Source organism: Podarcis liolepis (assembly GCF_965112155.1).
Source record: "Podarcis liolepis genome assembly, chromosome: 8".
NCBI lineage: Eukaryota > Metazoa > Chordata > Lepidosauria > Squamata > Lacertidae > Podarcis > Podarcis liolepis.
Window position 1 is genome coordinate 83,135,459 of NC_139560.1, and position 20,931 is coordinate 83,156,389.

At 44.0% G+C, this 20,931-nt stretch overlaps 1 protein-coding gene across 8 annotated transcripts in view; it reads right to left on the reverse strand.

The window, feature by feature from the left end:
• ENOX1 (ecto-NOX disulfide-thiol exchanger 1) overlaps positions 1–20,931 on the reverse strand; it is a 279,910-nt gene that overhangs the window by 71,048 nt on the left and 187,931 nt on the right. For all 8 annotated transcript variants that reach the window (XM_083519375.1, XM_083519381.1, XM_083519380.1 and 5 more), the window contains 4 exons: positions 17,833–18,006; positions 16,508–16,714; positions 9,746–9,979; positions 1,553–1,765 (listed from right to left, as the gene is read on the reverse strand). In XM_083519375.1, coding sequence (XP_083375501.1) covers positions 1,553–1,765; positions 9,746–9,979; positions 16,508–16,714; positions 17,833–18,006 — 828 coding nt within the window. The remainder of the gene's footprint in view (positions 1–1,552; positions 1,766–9,745; positions 9,980–16,507; positions 16,715–17,832; positions 18,007–20,931) is intronic.

The following is a 20,931-nucleotide window of genomic DNA, read 5'->3' on the forward strand; positions in this document are numbered from 1 at the left end:
ATAATGTCTTGAAAGAAATAATGTCCCTTTGTCTGGCTATGTCCTTCTGACTATGAGCTTCTTGAGGACAGGCAACCTTTTAGTAAAACTCTGGGAGATGCCTTACACTGGTGATATGGCACACTTCATAGGCTTGGGGGGATTTTCAGGGAGGGAAGGTGGCACACTAGACATCTCTTGTTGACACTCTGCCGACAAAGATAATTATGTTGTGACTAATGATAGCTAAGTTATACTGTATTTACTTGAATCTAATGCTCACCTTTTGTGGTCAAATTATGTTGCGAAAATTAAGGTGCACATTCGATTTGATGGCACATTTACATTCGCCAGCAAATACTCTCTCTTTTTGGTTTCAAGTTTCTGAAAATTGAGGTGCGCATCAGATTTGATGGCGCATTAGACTCTAGTAAATACGGTAAATCTTGGTTATCACATTTTCTCTGTGGGGGGAACAGTGGAAACAGGGGATTAACCTCTGCCATTCTGAAAAGGCGACTCCATGCTGGGATAACTGAGAAGCTTTTACTGAGGTGATTTGTCTACCATTTTACTGGATCCAAGCTATTTTCCACATTGTCTAAGTGAAATAAAACTTGGCTTTAATGTTCATAACTAAAGGGGCAGGAAGTACTTCTTATTACAAAAAAAGAGAAAAGAATCTGCCAAGAAATTATTCTGATTATTTTTTTATGAGGAAGGCCCATTAAGGTTATGGAACTGATTATATTTTGCACACACAAACCCCTTGGATAATTAATTGTTGCACACAAGGCAGAATTCGTACTGCCAATTTATTTATCAGATTTTTCTGCCACCTGGCAATCTATAAGGATCCCCAATATATATATAATATCATGTTGTTGTCGTTGCTGATAATAATAATAATAATACTACCTGTTCTTCACCAGCAAATCCCTAAGCAGGTGACAACAATTTACAATACAAAACTAAAAACAGTTAAAACAAATCACATCCACAGGAATCAGGTGAGACCTGCTTTGACAGGTAAACTGGGACGGCTTCCACCTCCTCTGGAATATGGTACCGTTTTGTCGTAGCAGAACGTGAGGTCCTTCTACTTTTTGAGGGCAAAGAGAGCAGCTGGGCCTCAGCTGAGATGTTCAGTAAAGGCGGCTGGGTTTTCTGTGATATACTCTTGTTTCCTAGAGCTAGACATCTTTTTATTGTTTGTCTAGTTACAATCCCCTCCCAAAAGAGTGAAAACAAGTGCCACTTCCTACAAAACTCCAAGATGCTATCAGATGAATCTCAATGCAAAAATAATTGGGCTTGCTCACAGCAGATGACAGAGGAATCGCCCGGTCAGTCTCCTTACATTTCCCATTGCTTCGAGTTTACTGACAAACGACAACAGCACCACTGAGATAACGTTGCTCACCTTGAGAAGTAAAATCTTATGAATGGTCCTTGATCTTCCACAGTGAAAGGGACTAGATCAAAACTACTTACCCTCAGGGTTACAACACCACCACCACCGATTACCTAACACCCCACCACTACCACCAGAAGACTAACGGGTGTTACTTACATTGAGTGAGGATCCCCGTTAAGGCATTTTTGAAATTCTCCTTGGCTTGCTCCATTTCTTGTTCGTGAGTTGCCTTTTCGTTCATGAGTCGGCGGATGTGGCTATTTGCCGACTGCACCATGGAATAGAACTGGTTGGCCGTCCGGCGGTTCACCTCTCCCCTTTCGATCCAGGTAAGCAGCACGGTAATAGCTTCTGAAAATTTGCTGTCATCTACAATCAATTCAAGAAGTTTAAATTACGATTACATGCTTTGTGCTATGAATACACTTCTGCCCTTATGAATTAATCGTCTCATAAATAACATTTATGGTGTTTCTTACACTAGACTTCACTTAACACCCTAACATAAAACTTTATAAATTGTCATCCAAAGTCCTAATTACTACGAGTCTTGTAAAATGTTGTGGCTTGAATTTTCATCCAATAAAGCATTATGAAACAGCTTCACTCTGGGAATAATTATATGATAAGGATTCTCCCTGCTCACAGTCAGAGTAAGATGAAGAATCATTTAAATGTAAACTATTAATTTATCTTGTCTATAGCGCTTTCAGTGACCAAGTGCTTTGACCCTGAAGCCTTCTAGCTTTGTAGCTTTGAGCCAGGGTCTGCCCCCCCATGAGACAAGGTGAGGCAAACGACTCAGGCAGCAGGATCCACAGGGGCAGCAGATCTTAATAAAGATATTTATTTTTCCCTTGTTCACTCACCCCTTCTTCCCTGGTGGGGAGTGGGCAGCAATTTGTAGTTCACCTCAGGTGCCCAAATGTCTTGGGCTGCCAAATCGTAATTGATTTTCCTGGGGGGATAATTGTGTGTGTGTGTGTGTGTGTGTGCGCGTGTGTGTGTTTGCGCGTATGCTGCTATCTTCACTAATGAGCATGACATTGGCATGTGCACTGGGAAGGGACAATTCTGAGCTTTTTAATCAATGTTTTCAATTGCCTTTAATAATTTGGTTCTTTAATTTGTGCTAAGGACATCTTATTTAGGTACCACTGAATAATCACTTGGTTTTAATAGCTTATTTTAAAAGGTGGGCAAAAAAAGTCTTCCAGTGCTAATGAAAATATTTGCAGGGGTGGGAGAAATTAACGTGGTACTAAATTGGTGTTGATCAAAAAGGAAGTGGGGCTATTTTAACTCATTTTTAACTTGACTAAATCACTTTTTCATTTAAATATTTAATTCCACAAATATTTCATTTTTTAAAATAACAGGGAGAAAATTTTAGCACAAATTGAAAGCCTGTTTTTACAAACTGAGCTTCTTCTTCTTCTTCTTCTTCTTCTTCTTCTTCTTCTTCTTCTTCTTCTTCGGTGATCACTCGTAGCCGAGTAAGATTGTCTTCCATAAACATGGTTTTAACAATGAGTCCATAAGTGACTTTGGAGGCCAATTTTGGATCCACACGTCCTTCCACAGTGGGGACATTGGTTTCCGGGCGGGAGTTGATCATGGTGTGGGTTTGGCAAGCATACCAGGTGGTGCTGTGGACTAAACCACAGAGCCTAGGGCTTGCCAATCAGAAGGTCGGCGGTTCGAATCCCCGTGTTGGGGTGAGCTCCAGTTGCTCAGTCCCAGCTCCTGCCAACCTACCAGTTTGAAAGCACGTCAAAGTGCAAGTAGATAAATAGGTACCGCTCTGGCGGGAAGGTAAACGGCATTTCTGTGCGCTGCTCTGGTTTGCCAGAAGCGGCTTAGTCATGCTGGCCACATGACCAGGAAGCTGTACGCCGACTCCCTCAGCCAATATAGCGAGATGAGCACCGCAACCCCAGAGTCATCTGCGACTGGACCTAATGGTCAGGGGTCCCTTTACCTTTACCTTCCTCTTAGCAAGTTTCTCCCTTGTGTCCTGAGTTCGAGTGTCTTCAAAGCCCATGACACCTTTGGTAAAGGCTGTTCTCCAACTGGAGTGCTCGTAGGCCAGTGTTTCCCAGTTGTCAGTGTTTATACTACATTTTTTTTAGATTTGCCTTGAGACAATCTTTAAGCCTCTTTTGTTGACCACCATCATTATGCTTTCCATTTTTAAGTTCGGACCAACTGAGCACACTGGTACCAACAGGAAAGGTAATTTGGACATTCAATGGAAAACTAGGACTAGCTGTAACTCCCTGTCCCATGACTTCAACCCTGCCAGGATGAGATAGATAAAGGTGGACCAGGCCACTGGTGGAGGTGACTTTTTTCATGACTTTGAAAATGGGAGCAAAGGCATCCCAAATAGGACAGGGGACGCTGATGTTCAAAAACGGGGCAATCCTGTATTTAAGGGATGGGTGGCAACCCTATCCTGGAGAAGAAGAAGAAGAGCTTGGATTTGATATCCCGCCTTTCACTCCCTTTAAGGAGTCTCAAAGCGGCTAACAATCTCCTTTCCCTTCCTCCCCCACAACAAACACTCTGTGAGGTGAGGCTGAGAGACTTCAGAGAAGTGTGACTAGCCCAAGGTCACCCAGCAGTTGCATGTGGAGGAGCGGGGAATCGAACCCGGTTCACCAGATTACGAGTCCACCGCTCTTAACCACTACACCACACTGGAGGGCCTCTGACAATACAGACCAAGAGTCTGACTTGGTGCATGGCAACTTCCTATGTTCCTTGCACCACTGCCTCATGCGCCCATCTGGAGGGAGGAGCTCCCACATGGTAGCAATACCTCAAACACTCCATTCGGTTTTCAAAGAAAAATGGAGCAAAGCGACACGGAGTGACGGCAGCTTTGTATTCCTTATAAATGACTCGTTCTACCTCACCATTTGCCCCTCCTCATCTGGCGCCCAAGGAAAGAAAACAGGGAAGCCATTTTAAAGGGAAACATAGCCAATATGGAATGAGTCGAACCACTACATCACCTGAAATTGCAGCCTTCTAAAGCTGCTTTTTCTTTCTCGAAAACAAAAACTCAGCAAATGTTATTCTCATGTGACATTTGCTGCACAGAGTAACACGTAAACTGAGGAAATTAAGCTGGAAATGGAGTTAAAGCGAACAGAAAATGTGATGTTTATTATTATAATAGGTATCTTTATTATACAGCGCTTTCCAATCAAGTTGGTCTTTGCAGGAACAACCTGAAGGCTGCAGACTAAAAGGCAGAGAATGGTAGAAATGGGTCTGAACAAAAGAGCACATCTTTTCGTGTGTCTGTCTTAGATCCATCCCTGTAATTTAATAAGAGAACTCTAATTCTGCAGTAGACTTTTAAATAAGAATTGTGTGTCGAGGTCCCCAGATCCACCCCAATAACTCACACATCACACAGAAGTTTTTGTTTAAGATTTTTGGCATAATTTTGGCCACAACTTTATTAAAATACAAATTTGTGAGTGGTTGCGTAGGCATTGGTTGCGACTATCTGCCCCCACCATGGGGGACAGACTGACATTCCGCACAATGCGAAAGTCAGAATGGGGGAATACACTTGGGGGTTACGCGGAGCAGGGAACCTGCCCTTACCCCAAATGCAACCAGGAGCTCATTGCTATGGCCCGAGCCCCCTTGACAGAGAGGACAAGCAATAGTTAGCCCCCAATTCCTTTAACGGAATCCCCTGCAGCAGCAGCATTAGAGGGGCAGGCACAGCCAATCCATGCCCCTCAACCAACCAAACCATAAACCAATGCCTAACCGCCACCGAGCACTCAAGCTCACCGCCAACCACTCACAACTGCAACCCCACCTTCAAACCCAACACAACAGAATTTAACCATGTGTCATTTCCCAATGGGGAAAGATGCACACCATCGTCCCTGAAAAGGATGGCCTCCTTGAAGGTGATATTGGGGTGCGCAATCACGGAACCACCATGAGCATGAGATCCATCCCTGTAATTTAATAAGAGAACTCTAATTCTGCAGTAGACTTTTAAATAAGAATTGTCACGACACTGACATTTCAAAAGTCAACATATTAAAAATTCCACACACTTCTTTATTAAGAAACCAGAAGCATTTTTACTTGGCATTGTAGGAGATGCTATAAACAGAAAGGATTGTAAGTTGTTTTTATATGCAATGACGGCAGCAAGAATATTATTGGCACAAAAACGGAAGCAAGAAGAATTATCGACAAAAGAAGAATGGAGGATGAAATTGATGGACTATGCAGAGTTGGATAAACTAACCAGAAGAATTTGAAACCTGCGGGACCAGAGATTCACAGAAGACTGGTGTAAATTTACGGACTATTTGAAAAGTAATTGTGATGACCAGATTACGTTTGTCAGTTTGCAAGAAGTTTTGTGAGGTAAATTATTTGAATTATTGCAAAAATGGTTAAAGAGGTGGATTGTGAGTTAAGATAATTAAAGGCAATAGGAATTTAAGAAATGCAGAAGAAATGATAAAAATGGTGGATCATCAGAGGTGCTGATGGAAGTCCAAAAAGATTGTATAAGATGTGAAGTTCTGTGGAATGTATAATAACTGGTATGTTGAAATTAATAAAAATTATATATATAAAATTCCACACATTTCTTATTCCACTATAGGACACTCAGTAGTAACATTCAAGAGACAACTGTTTATTAAAAAATGAGATTTTTTTAAAAAAACATAATCATCACTAAACAGGTAGCAAAGTTTCCACAGTTGCAAAACCATTTAATTGGATGGAAACAGCACTGGTTGTTGCTGAGTTTGGCTGCAATTGTGTGTGCAACATTACAAGGTTGGGGAAATTCTCTGAGGGCTCACAGGAAAATCTAGGTCCACATCACCGGCAAGCTGCATGGGCCTGCAAGCCTATTAACAGTTAATTGACGGTTCTGTACAAGGAGAAAAATCTTCATTGGTTCTGTAATTAGGAGATACAAGTTGCTAACAATTTAACAAGTGCTAGAGGGAAATTATTCACAGCTCAACTACATTACCTAACATAATGCCCTCTCTACGGGTTATTTTTAAAATCCTAATTTCATCTTCACTCCTTGCTTTCTAAATTGATGAGCCGACTGCCCAGTGGCTTACATGCTGAAATAATTATCTTCGTTGAAAATAGAACGCAGACCTCCTCCTCAGCTTCTGTAAGTTCACCTGGATCCCTGACAGTAAATTTATTTTTTGTCTGCTGGAGATATCTTATGGAACGCAAATAATAGAATCCAATTTAAAAGCTAGGCTTGGTTTCCAGCCTTTTGCAGCCTTTCCTTCAGAGTCAAGCTGACACCGTTCAAAAATATTACTTCAGAGGAACGAAAATAAAAAAAATATAATGCTTTGTTGCTTATATAAATGCTCTTAGGTATAATTGATTTGCATAACTGATCTTTTTGTTGTTGTTTAGTATACTGGAGCACTTTCTTATATTAAAAAAGTCATTCTTCTCCAACTGTAAAATATATTTTAGAGGAAATTATTGCACTGATGGCAGCATGTCAATTACTCAAGCATACACATATTTATGGGAAGTGCCATTAAAACCTTGCAACACAGACTTGTCTTGAAAGTCATGATTTACATATTTGAATGCCATCAGCTGATGAAAGTCAACCATCTGGGTGTCCAATGTAAAGTATCTGTTCAAATGTTTGAACCTCAGGTCTTCAAATTTGCAGATAAAGTTCTCATGTTGCAACCCCCCACCCTCTTGAGAGGGGTGACTGCTGGGGGACACTCAGAGAAGCTGTATTTGTTAGATCCAACATCTTTGCATAGCCACCAGTAGAATAACAGCAGCCCTTCTGGGGCTGGGGCTACTGAGGCGCCACCATAAATCGGGTCCTCCCTTAAAGAGGGCACATATTGCGGTGAGACCTGGAAACCGACACCCTGTGTTGTGGGTGGGTACGATTGGTCAGCCACAACACCCAATTGGTAGGTCCCTCAAAGCTGGGTGCAATCTGGCCAATGGGACACAGTCGAAACGGTTCAAAGGACCCATTTATACCCATGCACGTGACCCAGAGCTTCCTCTTTCGGCAAGTGCATTCGGAACACCCGCCCACCTCTCCCTACTTTTAGGGCTTTGCGCTTGACCTTGCTATGCCGTCGTGTGTCGTTGGGACAGGGGCACGGCAGAAATTTTCCCCACTTGGCTGATTGGCTGTTGCCATTGGGGTTTCGCCTGCCACAAAGCAAATCGTCACAACTTGTAAGGTTGCAGACAAGCTCTGGTTCAGGTGATAGGGATGGGAGAATGTTCTCACCATCCCTATGTGAAGAGTATTCCATTAAAGGAATCCAGGGACTCGATGGTTTGGTCAACCCCTGAGATGGGGTTGTGCCCATGCCTGAGTCCAGGGGGACACTTGGGTGGTGGAGATAGCCTGTTCCCGGCTTTCCGCTTATCCAGGTGTTCACCCTTGGCTGACCTATGCTGGTGCCCTGGCTCAGCGCTATCTGCAAGGGTGCAGGAGCTAGTCAAACCAGAGCCTATGCAACCAGACACTTTCTGTAATCAATAAAGTTGTGGCCTAAATTCTGCCAAAAACCAAACCAAAAATATGAGTAATGTGTGAATTTATTTAGGGGGGAGCTTTCTGAGTCTGAGCACACAAATATGAACCAACCCATTGGTCCTTTTTGCCTACAAAGTTGGCACTGCGCATTTATCAAGCTGGGTATCCCCTATTGCAGCCATCTCATTGGCCGCGTGACCCTGGACAATGCCTCTTGTTCTGTATGAGCTTAGCACCGGTTCCCAAACCTTTTTCCACCAGAGACCGCTTGAAAATTGCTGAGGGACTTGGCGGACCATGTAACGTTTTTCTGTCTGTCGTAGAAATGGTACCATACTGCCTAGGTGCTGTGTGATTTTTAACAGTATTTGAAATCAGCAACCTGGGAGGAGGAGGAGGAGGAGAAGGAGGAGGACAGCAGTGAATCCCTTGTGGGATGAACCCAACTGCCTCCCACGTTGTGAACAACAGTGACAGATACAAGAATCTGGAAGCTGAGCAGTTAATTATCTTACACCTACCTACCAGGTGTGCATCTTTAGTTGTTATTCTTATTCTTCTTATTCTTATATTTTTATTTCATTCTATGTAATTTTACAATAGATAGCATATAATAAACAAGAACTGTTACAAACATCTTGACTGTCTTTGCATTATTCACCCCTAAGTGCATTCAGGATATCATGTGTGAAAGAAAAACACATTGCCATTATTTTTAAGCACATGTACCGTATTTCTCCATGTATAACACACAAACACACACACACACACACACACACACACACACACACACCGTGTGTGTCTAAGTCCTAATTAAGAAAATGGGGTTGCTGAGCTTTTTGTGGGGAGGATTGCCCAGAGTTGTTGAGCTTTCTTTAGGGGGATTGGCCAAAATTCGCTCACTCGACTGACCGCCAGTCGCCCGCCCAATTGCAGCAGCGACAGCCAATCAAAACCCGCCCTTGCCACACCCACCAATAACACACCCATTAGCCACAGACAATCTCCGGCTCGCAGCAGCAACCAATCCCACATCCCCTCTATGCACTATCCATGTATAAGACAACTCCAATTTTTTTACATAATTTCAAAATAAAAAAACAACATCGTCCTATACACAGAAAAGTACAGTACATGCATTTGGTTAAATGTTTGTTCCCAGACATATTTTTTAAAACACACACACACACACACACACACACACACACACACACACACACAAATTGAGAGAGACCCATGTGGCAGCAGTGGTGGGAGAGAGGAGACAGAGTGTCTTGTTTGGTATGCCTGCCTCTTTTGCTACAGGCTATAGGCTCCACTAGGGATGTGGGTGGCGCTGTGGGTTAAACCACAGAGTCTAGGACTTGCCGATCAGAGGGTGAGCTCCCGTAGCATGGTCCCTGCTCCTGCCAACCTAGCAGTTCGAAAGCACGTCAGAGTGCAAGTAGATAAATAGGTACCACTCCGGCGGGAAGATGAACGGCGTTTCCGTGCACTGTTCTGGTTCGCCAGAAGCGGCTTAGTGATGCTGGCCACATGACCCAGAAGCTGTACGCCGGCTCCCTCAGCCAATAAAGCGAGATGAGCGCCGCAAACCCCAGAGTCGGCCACGACTGGACCTAATGGTCAGGGGTCACTTTACCTTTACAGCCTGCACTATCACACCTGAACAGCTATAGGGAAGTTAAGAGAGAGACCTGCTTTGTTACCCATTAATATGTACACAACTTATTGTGACAGAGTTGTAGATTTATCGACAACGTGGCTGGGAAACGTCCCGTTACCTTTCAGTTTTTCTGCCAGCAAAGTTGCTTCGTGTTCCGAATAATGCATGATGGCAGGCGGAGAGGGGGGCCGCATCCGATCTTCTTCCATTTTGCGCCTGTGACGCTCCTCTCGGGCCAGCATCCGCTGCTTACATTCCCATTCATAAAAGTCATCTCTTGCCTGTGCAAAATCAACATGAAGTCGGCCTGAATCTTTCTTGTCCGTACTAGATCCTAATCTCATGCGATAACCTGGAAACAACAAGCAAAAACCACGTCAGGTCTCCTTTCCTTTATTTATGTCCATACGCGTCGCATCCTGTCAATGAGTTAGCATTTATTCTTGCTGGTTTGCTTGAAGCCTGCCTATTAAAACGGTGGTTTCATTATGTGGAAAACAAGAAGCTAACAGCACTCCATCCAGATATAAAGAAGAAGAGAGGGTTGTAGGCTCTCTCAGCTAGCTCAGCTGCTTCACTCCTTGAACTGGCTGCTACAAATACTCCATATATGAAACCCATTGTCTGAGTTTGATGTCTTCCTCCTCCTCTCTCTCACCTCCTCCTCTCCCTCAGCACCTTTTCCCATTTGTTATGTACTGAGTTGAATAGGATGCAAAATGCAGCAGTCTGATTGGTCCTAGAACAATAGGATCCAAGATGCAGCAGCAGCGGCGTAGCATAAGTTGTCAGCACCCGGGGCAAGGCAAGTAATTTGCGCCCCCTAACCCGGGGCAAGGCAAGTAATTTGCGCCCCCCAACCCCTAACCTGCCGCGTCAGGTGATCTGAGGCGAGTTGCCGCTGACGATGCCGCTTGCCCGGAGGAGGGGGGGGCAGAGAGGCGAGGAAAATGCAACATGGCCCAGCAGCTGCAGCAGCAGCGGCGGAGACGGGGCTGTGAGGAGGGGCTGCCTGGCGCGTCCTCCGCGGCCCTGACGCGCGCCCGCGACGAGCGCTGAGAGCCGCTGCCTGCCGGACGCCTTCAGCCCGGACGCGCGCACAGCTCGTCGGTTCCACGAGACATGCGGCTCTGCTACAGCCTGCGCCCGAGGCTCTTTGGCGACTCCAGAGGCAGCGAGCGTGCCCCCCCCCCGATGTTGCGCCCGGTGCGGCCGGCCCCCCTTGCACCCCCCACGCTACGCCACTGTGCAGCAGTCTGATTGGTCCTAGAACAATGCAGCATATGACTGGTCTGCAGGAGCCACCCAATCCAGCTCCAGATGGAAGAATCCACAACCTGATTGGCCTACAGAAGAATTCCGGAATTAGCCAATCATGTGCAGCCCATTGTGTAAATAATGTATATAGGGCAGATACTTTGGGGGGGACTTTCATTCCTCCTCACCACTATGAGCTGAATAAAGAGCATGAAATCCGCTCTCGACTCTGAGTATATTTCACCATTTATGTCATATTTTAGACTGCTAACTTGAGAGCGGGGCCTGCCTTCTTACTGCTATTTGTAACTATTAGACCAGGGTTTCCCAGACTTGGGTCTCCAGTTGTGGTTGGACCACAACTCCCATCTGTCGGCATCCTTTGAGGGTAGAGAAGCCAGCTGGCTAACCCCCAGCTGGATCATGCCCTTCCAGCCGTGACGATCCCCCGACCTCAGGTGCGACGTAAATCAGCGACTCAGGCTTCAAAGCCTGAGCAAACTTTATCAGCAGAGCAAACTGAGCAAACAGAAGAGGCGTGAGGCTTGTGGAAACATACTAACAAGCTACGGATTTATTAAGCATAAATCAGGACAAAGAAACATGCTGTCTCTCTTTCCGTCTCCTCAGAGAGAGAGGCAAAAGCGATACACAGCGGAAGTTTCCAGCAAACTGTGCTGGAATGTAAACAGACATGTGACATGTAACAATCTCACATGTCTGCAACTTAAATGGAAAATCCCAACACCATCATCCCTAGCTAGCAAGATCAGTGGTCAGGGAAGATGGAAACTGTAGTCCAAAAACAGCTGGAGACCCAAGTTTGGGAAACCCTGCATTGGACTAAAAAATGGTTAACAATGGCTTAAATAAAGAAATGCACCCATCTGCATTTTGAAGGCACATAACACTTCTGTTGAGCCAAATGCGCTGTCAATAATAGAGGAAAACAGACTGATATTGTGAATGTGATCCCTGTGCTTCCACACAGCAGTTTATTGCGGACTTGGTGTTGCACACCCATGCAAGTTTTTGCATCATCCACACAACGTCCTCATCAAAATGCCACATCTTTAAATCAGATTCACCACTTGTTGGGTGTGTGTGTGTGTGTGTGTGTGTGTGTGTGTGTGTGTGTGTGTGTATATATATATATATATATATATATATATATATATATATATATATATAAACTTGTAGGGTTCTTTGTGGAAACAGTACTGGTTTTAATGGGGAAACAGTACGGTACAACATTTTAATGAGGAAAACATGTGAATGCTGCATAAAACTTGCCTTCAGGAGCAGCAACAACTCCACAATAAACTGACACCCCTGGTTAAAATGAACTTTTTATTGCTGCCTAATAGCTTACTTATCAGTCTTTGCTTATCCCCCCCCCCATATATTTTATTAAAGTTTGAAAAATGATATACAAAAGTTAATATCAAATACCTAGAATCTTTTTAATATATCAAAGATAAAAAAAACCTAATCTACATAAAATGCAAACCAAGAAGTGGAAAAGAAGAAAAAAAGAGAAATAAGTAAAAATTGGAAAAGAGAAAAAAACGAGAACTTCTGATTCTTTGCCAGTTATATATACTCTAATCACCCACTCCAATGTAACAACCAACGATTCCACTTTCTATTTTCTTCCTAGAACCCAGATATAACAAGTTCTTTTTTCTTTTTTTATGCAAAAAGTCCACAAGAGGTTTCCAATCTTTAGTAACTATCAACATTGATTTTTCTGTAATTAAACATATCAACTCCTCCATGGTAGGTCATGATGAACCCTTCTACTTTTGTGTATATAAGTCTTGCTGCTGTGATCATATATTGAAATAATGTTCCATGGTCCTTTTCTAATTGTATTTCCATTATTCCTACTAGGAAAAGTTCTGTCTTCAATGAAATGTTAACCTTTAAAATCTTCTGCATCAATGTATGTACTGCATGGGTTTCTCAAAAATACCTCATGTCAGATGAATCTCATTTTATTTATTTATTTGATGGAGTTACAAGCTTGGTGGATCAGGGGAATGCTGTGGACTTAGTGTATCTTGATTTCAGTAAGGCTTTTAACAAAGTCCCCCATGATATTCTTGTGAGTAAGATGGTAAAATGTGGGCTGGAAGAGTGGATTTGTAGGATCTGTTGGATCTGTTGGGTGGATTTGTAGCTGGTTGACTGACCAAACCCAAAGACTACTCATTAATGGTTCCTCATTATCTTGGGAAAAAGTGACATGTGGGGTACTGCAGAGTTCTGTCCTGGGCCCATTGTTGTTCAACGTCTTCATGAACAATTTGGTTGAAGGAACTGAGAGGTTGCTCATCCAATTTACAGATGACACCAAACTGAGAGGGGTAGCTAATGCCACAGAAGACAGAATCAGAATTCAAAATAACCTTGACAGATTGGATAACTGGGCGCAAGCTAACAAAATGAAATTCAGTAGGGACAAATGTAAGGTTCTGCACTTAGGAAGGAAGAACCAGATACACAAAAATAAGACGAGGACCACCTGGCTTACATGTGAAAAGGATCTAGGGGTCTTGGTGGACCACAAGCTTAACATGAGTCAGCCTTCTGATGCAGCTAGGTATATTATAGGCTGCATCAACCAAAGTCTAATGTCCAGATCAAGGGAAGTAATAGTACTATTCTGCCTTGGTCAGACCACACCTGGAATATTGTGTCCAATTCTGGGCACCACAATTTAAGAAGGATGTTGACAAGCTGCAAGGTGTGCAAAGGAGGGCGACCAAGATGATCAAGGGTCTACAAACCAATACGATTGAAGGAGCTGGGTATGTTTAGCCTGGAAAACAGGAGACTGACAGGAGATATGAGAGCCATCTTCAAATATTGAAAGGGTTGTCACAAGGAAGATGCAGCAAGCCTACTACTTCCTTTTTTTTGATGATTTCCCCCCACATACGATGGCATAAATTGGCAAGTAAATGTAAGACGTAGTGAGAACTCAATCCGTGTGGCAAATGGTGTAGTGTGGGGGTTGCAGGGGGGGCCGGCCGCACTGGGCGCAACATCTGGGGAGGGGGGCGCGCTCACACTCGCAGCTCTCTGCCCCTACCTAAAATCCACGGGTTAGGGGGCGCAAATTACTTGCCTTGCCCCGGGTGCTGACAACCCACGCTACGCCACTGCGTGTGGCCCTGTTTACATCAGAAACCTCAATGGCGTGTGTGGGATTTCTGTGAGCAGAGCTTATCTGGGAGTGGTGTGTGATCCACCTTTATACTGTAAACGACAGCAACAGGGCTGTATCCTCATGTAACATGAAGACTGTAGTCGCAATAACTTATGTATTCTATTTTTATGTCTCTTGTCTATTACAGGCTTGAAAAATTACACTCTTCAGAATGTTTTATGTTTGAAAACATAATAAAGATCATCTAGGAAAAACAGTAATTCAGCGCAATTAAAACAAAGCATCTGCCGAACCCACGGCAGCTTCTCTGTCACACTAGAAGCTAGAACTTTGCTACATTATTTTACGAAAATTAAGCCTGGGAGGAGACCCAGTAAATACAAAGCTATTTTCCTCTTTCTGGTATTGTTTGAGATATGATGGAATGAGTATTCTAGCATAATACGATGCAGTAACAGTTTGGGATCCTCACATAGGTTATGAGGGGTTCTCCTCATGATTCCATTGTAGGACCTGGTTTGCATGTGCAGTGTGAGGAGCATCCCAAAGGAGATCGTGTTGGACATTTGGAGGAAGAGAGGGGAACTAGCCCCATTGTCTATCAGGGGGGGTTGTGTGGAGAGAGTCTCTTCCTTTAAATTCCTGGGAGTTTACTTTAGTGAAGACCTCACTTGGAAAAACAATATAACTCAGGTGGTTAGGAAGGCCCAACAGAGACTCCATTTCCTCGGGGTCTTGCGAAAGAACAATGTTAATCAACAATTGATGACCTCCTTCTACTGGTCCACAATAGAAAGTGTCCTCTCATATTGTCTCACAGTGTGGTACATTGGCTTGACAGCCACGGACAGAAAGTCTTTACAGAGGGTGGTATCATGGGCTGTCCCCTGAGCCCGCTAGATGACATCACAAGGGATCAATGCCTTTGGAGAGCGAGAAAAATTCTCAGGGGCAAATCACACCCTGGCCAGCAGCTCTTTAATCTTCTACCCTCAGGCAGGAGATATAGAAGTATAGCCAGTCGTACCAACAGGCTAAAAAACAGTTTCTATCCGTGGGCTGTTAGGGTGCTGAATGGAAAATAATATAGTGCAACTGACTTTCGGGGTTGGTGTGTTGTGCGACAAGCACACAGAGTGCAATGAGACTGAGTGTTTGTGTGGGGTGAGGAGGGAGACTTGGTTAATTTCATTGTACACAGGTTGTACATTGACAATAAAGGTATGATGATGATGATGATGTCTTAAGTGGTACAGTCCTTTTGACTCACTTTTACCTCATTCCCATTCATTTTGCTGCACGTGCAAACCAGGTCTTACACTGGGGTCATTACCTGTTCAATAACACAACCACAGATGCGCAAATTAAGTACGGATGGACATATCCCAAAGTGATATATTTATACCCCATGTTTACAGCCTCGTCTCTTCTGATCTTGCTCATTAGTGTGCCTGGTTTATCCACTTGCATCAATGACCCAGTTCTGATCCATCGTCTACACGGCAATTTTCATGCCTGCTCAACTGGCCGATATCCTTAGATGCCCTTTGCAAATGCAGCTGTAAAGATTCTGCCTATTCCCATATTTTAAAAATACTTTGCATTGCCCGCATCCTGTCCTAGAATTAGGAAATCCATCGGCTAAGAAGACAGAAGACCGATTGAGAGATATATTTGACTTAGCCATTTTCAGTAAGTCAGGTAAGTTTTGATTGGGACTCGGCTGTTTATAGAGAACGCAGTACAGACTACTGATATCAAAACCAGCTGTCCTGACTGAATAGGGCCAGTACCATATATAAAAACCCTATCTGAATCAATGGTTTTTGGCACCATTTGGGGAGCCTCTCTTCTCTACTGAATTATCACAAAGCAGCAGAAAACAGGGGAACGTTCTGGTGAACACAGGAACAACTAAGGCCATAGGAATGGCTCCAGCAGATCAGGCAAATGGCCCCCTTGAGTCGAGCATCATGTGCTCACAGAATCCTGTGAAACAGCCCCCTTCACACCTGGAATTAAGAGGAATACCATACATTAGGGATAGAGGAATTGTGACTGTGCCCTTGCAGTTTCTGTCCCAAACTCCTGAGCTTTGCAAACACTTGCTACGATAAAGGTTAAAGAACATAACAGCAAATCAACATCGCAAAATGCAAATGAGAAGAAGAAGAAGAAGAGGAGGAGTTTGGATTTGATATCCTGCCTTTCACTCCCTTTAAGGAGTCTCAAAGCGGCTAACATTCTCCTTTCCCTTCCTCCCCCACAACAAACACTCTGTGAGGTGAGTGAGGCTGAGAGTGTGACTAGCCCAAGGTCACCCAGCAGCTGCATGTGGAGGAGCGGGGAATTGAACCCGGTTCCCCAGATTATGAGACTACCCCTCTTAACCACTACACCACACTGGCTCAGCCGCAAAGAAAACCCATTAAAGAATGTGACAAATACCAGAAAGGTAAATGGCTTTATCGACCATGAACTCTTCAGCAAAACGGATATGACAAAAATTCTTCTTGCTTTTCCGAATTGCTGTGATGTCACCACACTGCTCAAAGACTTCCTGAATAATCTCCTCAGTAGCGTTTTCTGGTAATCCTCCAACAAACACGGTTTTACATCCAGGTGGCCTCTCTCTTGTGGAAGGTGGCGGAAGATCTAAGAGAAAAATTAAAGTTCTCACTTGCTTTCCTATTCAGCCCCGTAAGTCATTTCAGACATAAAATAAATTGCTTAAATAAAAGTTTGACATTGAATAATCAGAAAGGCATCTAATCAGATCAAGTCCTCACAGAACTTATTTGGTTATTAAAATATTAATCAGCTGACACCACAAATTTCTGCCATTAAGACGGGAACTTATGTGCTCAGTGCTGTTTGCTTTATCAGCTCCCAATTAATCAAAGCATTTTTTGTTCAGGTGAAGATCATCACAATGAACAAAAGGTAAAAAAAATAAATCAAAATGACACAAGACCTATCCCATAAAAGTCCTATCACAAAAAACCTGACGGGGGGGGGGGGAGAGTCTACTAAAAGGGGGTGAAGACTGAACCCGTGGCTGCACAACAAGCGAGGAAGGATCCCCTAGACGGGGACTGGGGCAAATATTGGACCCACAGAGAAGTTTCAGCTCAGTGGCAGAACATTGGCTTGGTGTGCAGAAGACGAAGCCAGCTTCAATCTCCAGGTAGGCCTGGGAGCGTCCCCTTGTTTGTGAAGCCCTGGAGAGATGCTGGCAGCCCTGAGGTACATAGACCAAGGTACAGTGGTACCTCGGGTTACATACGCTTCAGGTTACAGACGCTTCAGGTTACAGACTCCGCTAACCCAGAAATAGTACCTCGGGTTAAGAACTTTGCTTCAGGATAAGAACAGAAATTGTGTTCTGGCGGCGTGGTGGCAGCAGCCATTAGCTAAAGTGGTGCTTCAGGTTAAGAACAGTTTCAGGTTAAGAACGGACCTCTGGAACGAATTAAGTACTTAACCCGAGGTAGCATTGTATAAAGTGAACGCTCCCTATGTTGTGGGATGCTAATATATCAGAGCTGTGCTAAGGGAAGGAAGGAAGGAAGGAAGGAAGGAAGGAAGGAAGGAAGGAAGGAAGGAAGGAAGTTTGCCTCATGTTATCCAAATTGTGAAGTCTTTTTCCCTGTGGAAACGTTAAGTGAAGGGATAACTAAATTGCCATTGTTACCCTGGGTAAAAACTGATTAGGACAGCCTGAACTGGACTAGCGATTTGGAGCAATAATTAAATTAACCAAGCACACTTACTTGGATTTGGAGGGAAGAGTGTACAGCTTTTGCAGTGAATTATTTCTTTGATGACAGGCACCTCCGCTGGCGGCGGCTGGGCTACTAATCCCATACTTGACAACATGGGGTTAACTGGAGTTATTCCGGTGACCATGTTGATGTTTGGATCAAAGCCTCGTACACAAATTGAATCTGCAAATGTAGAAAATAAAATATTTGCTTTAGCCCCTTTGAAATGACTTTTGGCCTTCTTGTGGAGATCATCTTGCTTTAGATTTATTGTTAAGAAATCATTGTTTGCTCACATGCACCCAAAACCTAAAGCTTACATTAACCCCCTTCGGCGTTTCAGCCAAGCACTGAGGCAGAGGCTGGGGGGGGGGGGGAGAAAACCCAAATATGCAGGAAGAAGGAAAGTATATATAAATTTAGGATAGTACTGGATAGTACAATTAATGGTCATGGTTCTGTGAAATTGTTGACAGCTGTGTAAAAAAATGGCGCTACTCTTGTACAGGCTCAATTCATTTCACTGGTGCCTATGTGGGAAAACGTCCAGCTAAACTTTATCCTGCACTGTATCGCTGCTTTAATTAAAGGTTTAGATGGATAATCTCTGTCAGTATCGCTTGTACCCACATGAATCAGAAGGAAGGGGTTGTGTCTAAGACTTGGCATCTTCTCTGTCACATCATGAATCTTTGCACCTGGAAGATGGCACACCTCCTGGGACATCTTGTTTCCTCTGCACACTGGTGCCTCTATCTCGATCAGAAGGGAGTCAACTACCACCACCACTCGTCTCTGCCCCCTCTGGGGAATGGCAGGAATCGTTCTGTACCTTCCAAACCCACCTCAGAGTGTTCTGAGGTCTGCAGTTGCATGGTGCTAACTCCCTAGCAAGAGTTTAAAAGTCACAAAAGCAAGCAGGTGATCTATATGTTTCCCCACCCCACGCAAACAGCTCAGATAAGCAACCAGCCTTGCATTTTTATTAGGGATTGTAGGGAAAGACCTGCCAAAAAAGTTGAAAAACATCTTCATGCATGCGGCAACGGCCGCGAGAGTTCTGGTAGCACAAGGATGGAAGACTGAAGAAACCCCAACTAAAGAATCATGGCAAGAAAAATTGATGGACTATGCAGAACTGGGAAAACTGACATATAAGCTACAGGACAAGGATAACTGTGACTTTAAGAATGAATGGGAACCCTTTACAAAGTATCTGAAGACGCAACAAAGCGAACTGGACTCCTTGTCAGGTTTTGAATAAACATTCACAAACTTTTTATTGATAATAATCAGCTAAATAGTTTGAGGATCTATACAACTTTGTAACATGCAGAAAACAGCATTCTTAGAGAAACCAAAGACTGGAACTGAGGGAAGTCGGGGGGTGGGGTGGGGGGGTGGGTTTTGTGTGGGAGGGAGGAGGGAGGAAAAATGGGGGTGGGAAACAAGGATGATATGTTTTTGGATAATATGTCTTGTTATAATTTTGAATTTAAATTTTTTTTAAAAAAAGATAAGCAACCAGCCTTGACCCAAAAGGCACAGTCTCCTCCACCAAACCCTTGAAAACAGCCCTGTTGACATGTCCTGGTCATGGGGTCCCAGAGGGTGCTCGCCCTATGACTACCCTCTCTACCACCTTTGCCAAAAAAGGAGTGTTGGTGACCGGTCTGTTGTTCTTACACTTCACTGGGTGTCTAGAGTAGGCTTTTACCACCCTCTTTAATAACAGTGGGTATCACTCCATCATTGCAAGTATCCATTTACCATTCTTCTGACCCATTCACACCATCTAGGCCAGCTTTAATAAGCCAAAAATCTAATGAGCATGTGGTTGGATAAAAAGGTAAAGGGACCCCTGACCATTAGGTCCAGTCATGGCTGACTCTGGGGTTGCAGCGCTTATCTCGCTTTATTGGCCGAGGGAGCCGGCATACAGCTTCCAGGTCATGTGGCCAGCATGACTAAGCCGCTTCTGGCGAACCAGAGCAGCGCACAGAAATGCCGTTTACCTTCCCACCGGAGCGGTACCTATTTATCTACTTGCACTTTGATGTGCTTTCGAACTGCTAGGTTGGCAGGAGCAGGGACCGAGCAACGGGAGCTCACCCCATTGCGGGGATTCGAACCACCGACCTTCTGATTGACAAGTCCTAGGCTCAGTGGTTTAACCCACAGCGCCACCTGCATCCCATGTGGTTGGATACATTGCTGCAAATATCCTGTCCACATCCTAAGGCTGTATGAACTGGAACTAATCCGACAACAATGGGCTTGACGTTGCGTTAAGACACCTCGGCTGGCACTGTTAGAACAGCGGCATCTGAGGAGTTTTATCTGCAAAGTGTTTAGCCATCTGGTTAGGAGAAACCAGCCTCCAGATAACACAGAACAACTCTGGAGGATAGTTCCCCAAGTTTGCAATGGAGGCAGTGAAGAAGGATCTCTTCACTGTCCTCAGCGCCACAACTCTGAAGTTGTGATCAATCAGTTCCTAAGTGAGATCTATGCCTTGATTTTAAATATTTTATTAATTTTTTCAAAAAATAGAAATTAAAGTCCATTTCATCTACCGCAGCTCCTCAGGATACCAAGGGGCAAAATGACTCCACGGCACCAGAGAGTGCTCAGTCGTGTCAAGGGCTCTATGGGTCTCACCATTCCATAGTGAAACAAAGGCCTCAACAGGATTACCTGGTCAATCCATTTTAGAATTGCCCGGAGCAGTCAGGACTCCATCAGATTTGACCAGTCTCCAAAGGTGGACCATTCTATCTGGCCTTCTGGTGGTTCCCTCACTGCAAGAAACCAAATTACAGGGAACCAGGCAGAGGGCCTTCTCGGTAGTGGCACCCGCCCTGTGGAACGCCCTCCCACCAGATGTCAAAGAGAAAAACAACTGCCAGACTTTTAGAAGACATCTGAAGGCAGCCCTGTTTAGGGAAGCTTTTAATGTGTAACAGACCATTGTATTTTAATATTTTGTTGGAAGCCACCCAGAGTGACTGGGGAATAATAAATAAATAAATTATTATTATTATTATTATTATTATTATTATTATTATTATTATTATTAATCTGGTTCCCAAATCCTGCAGGTTGAGA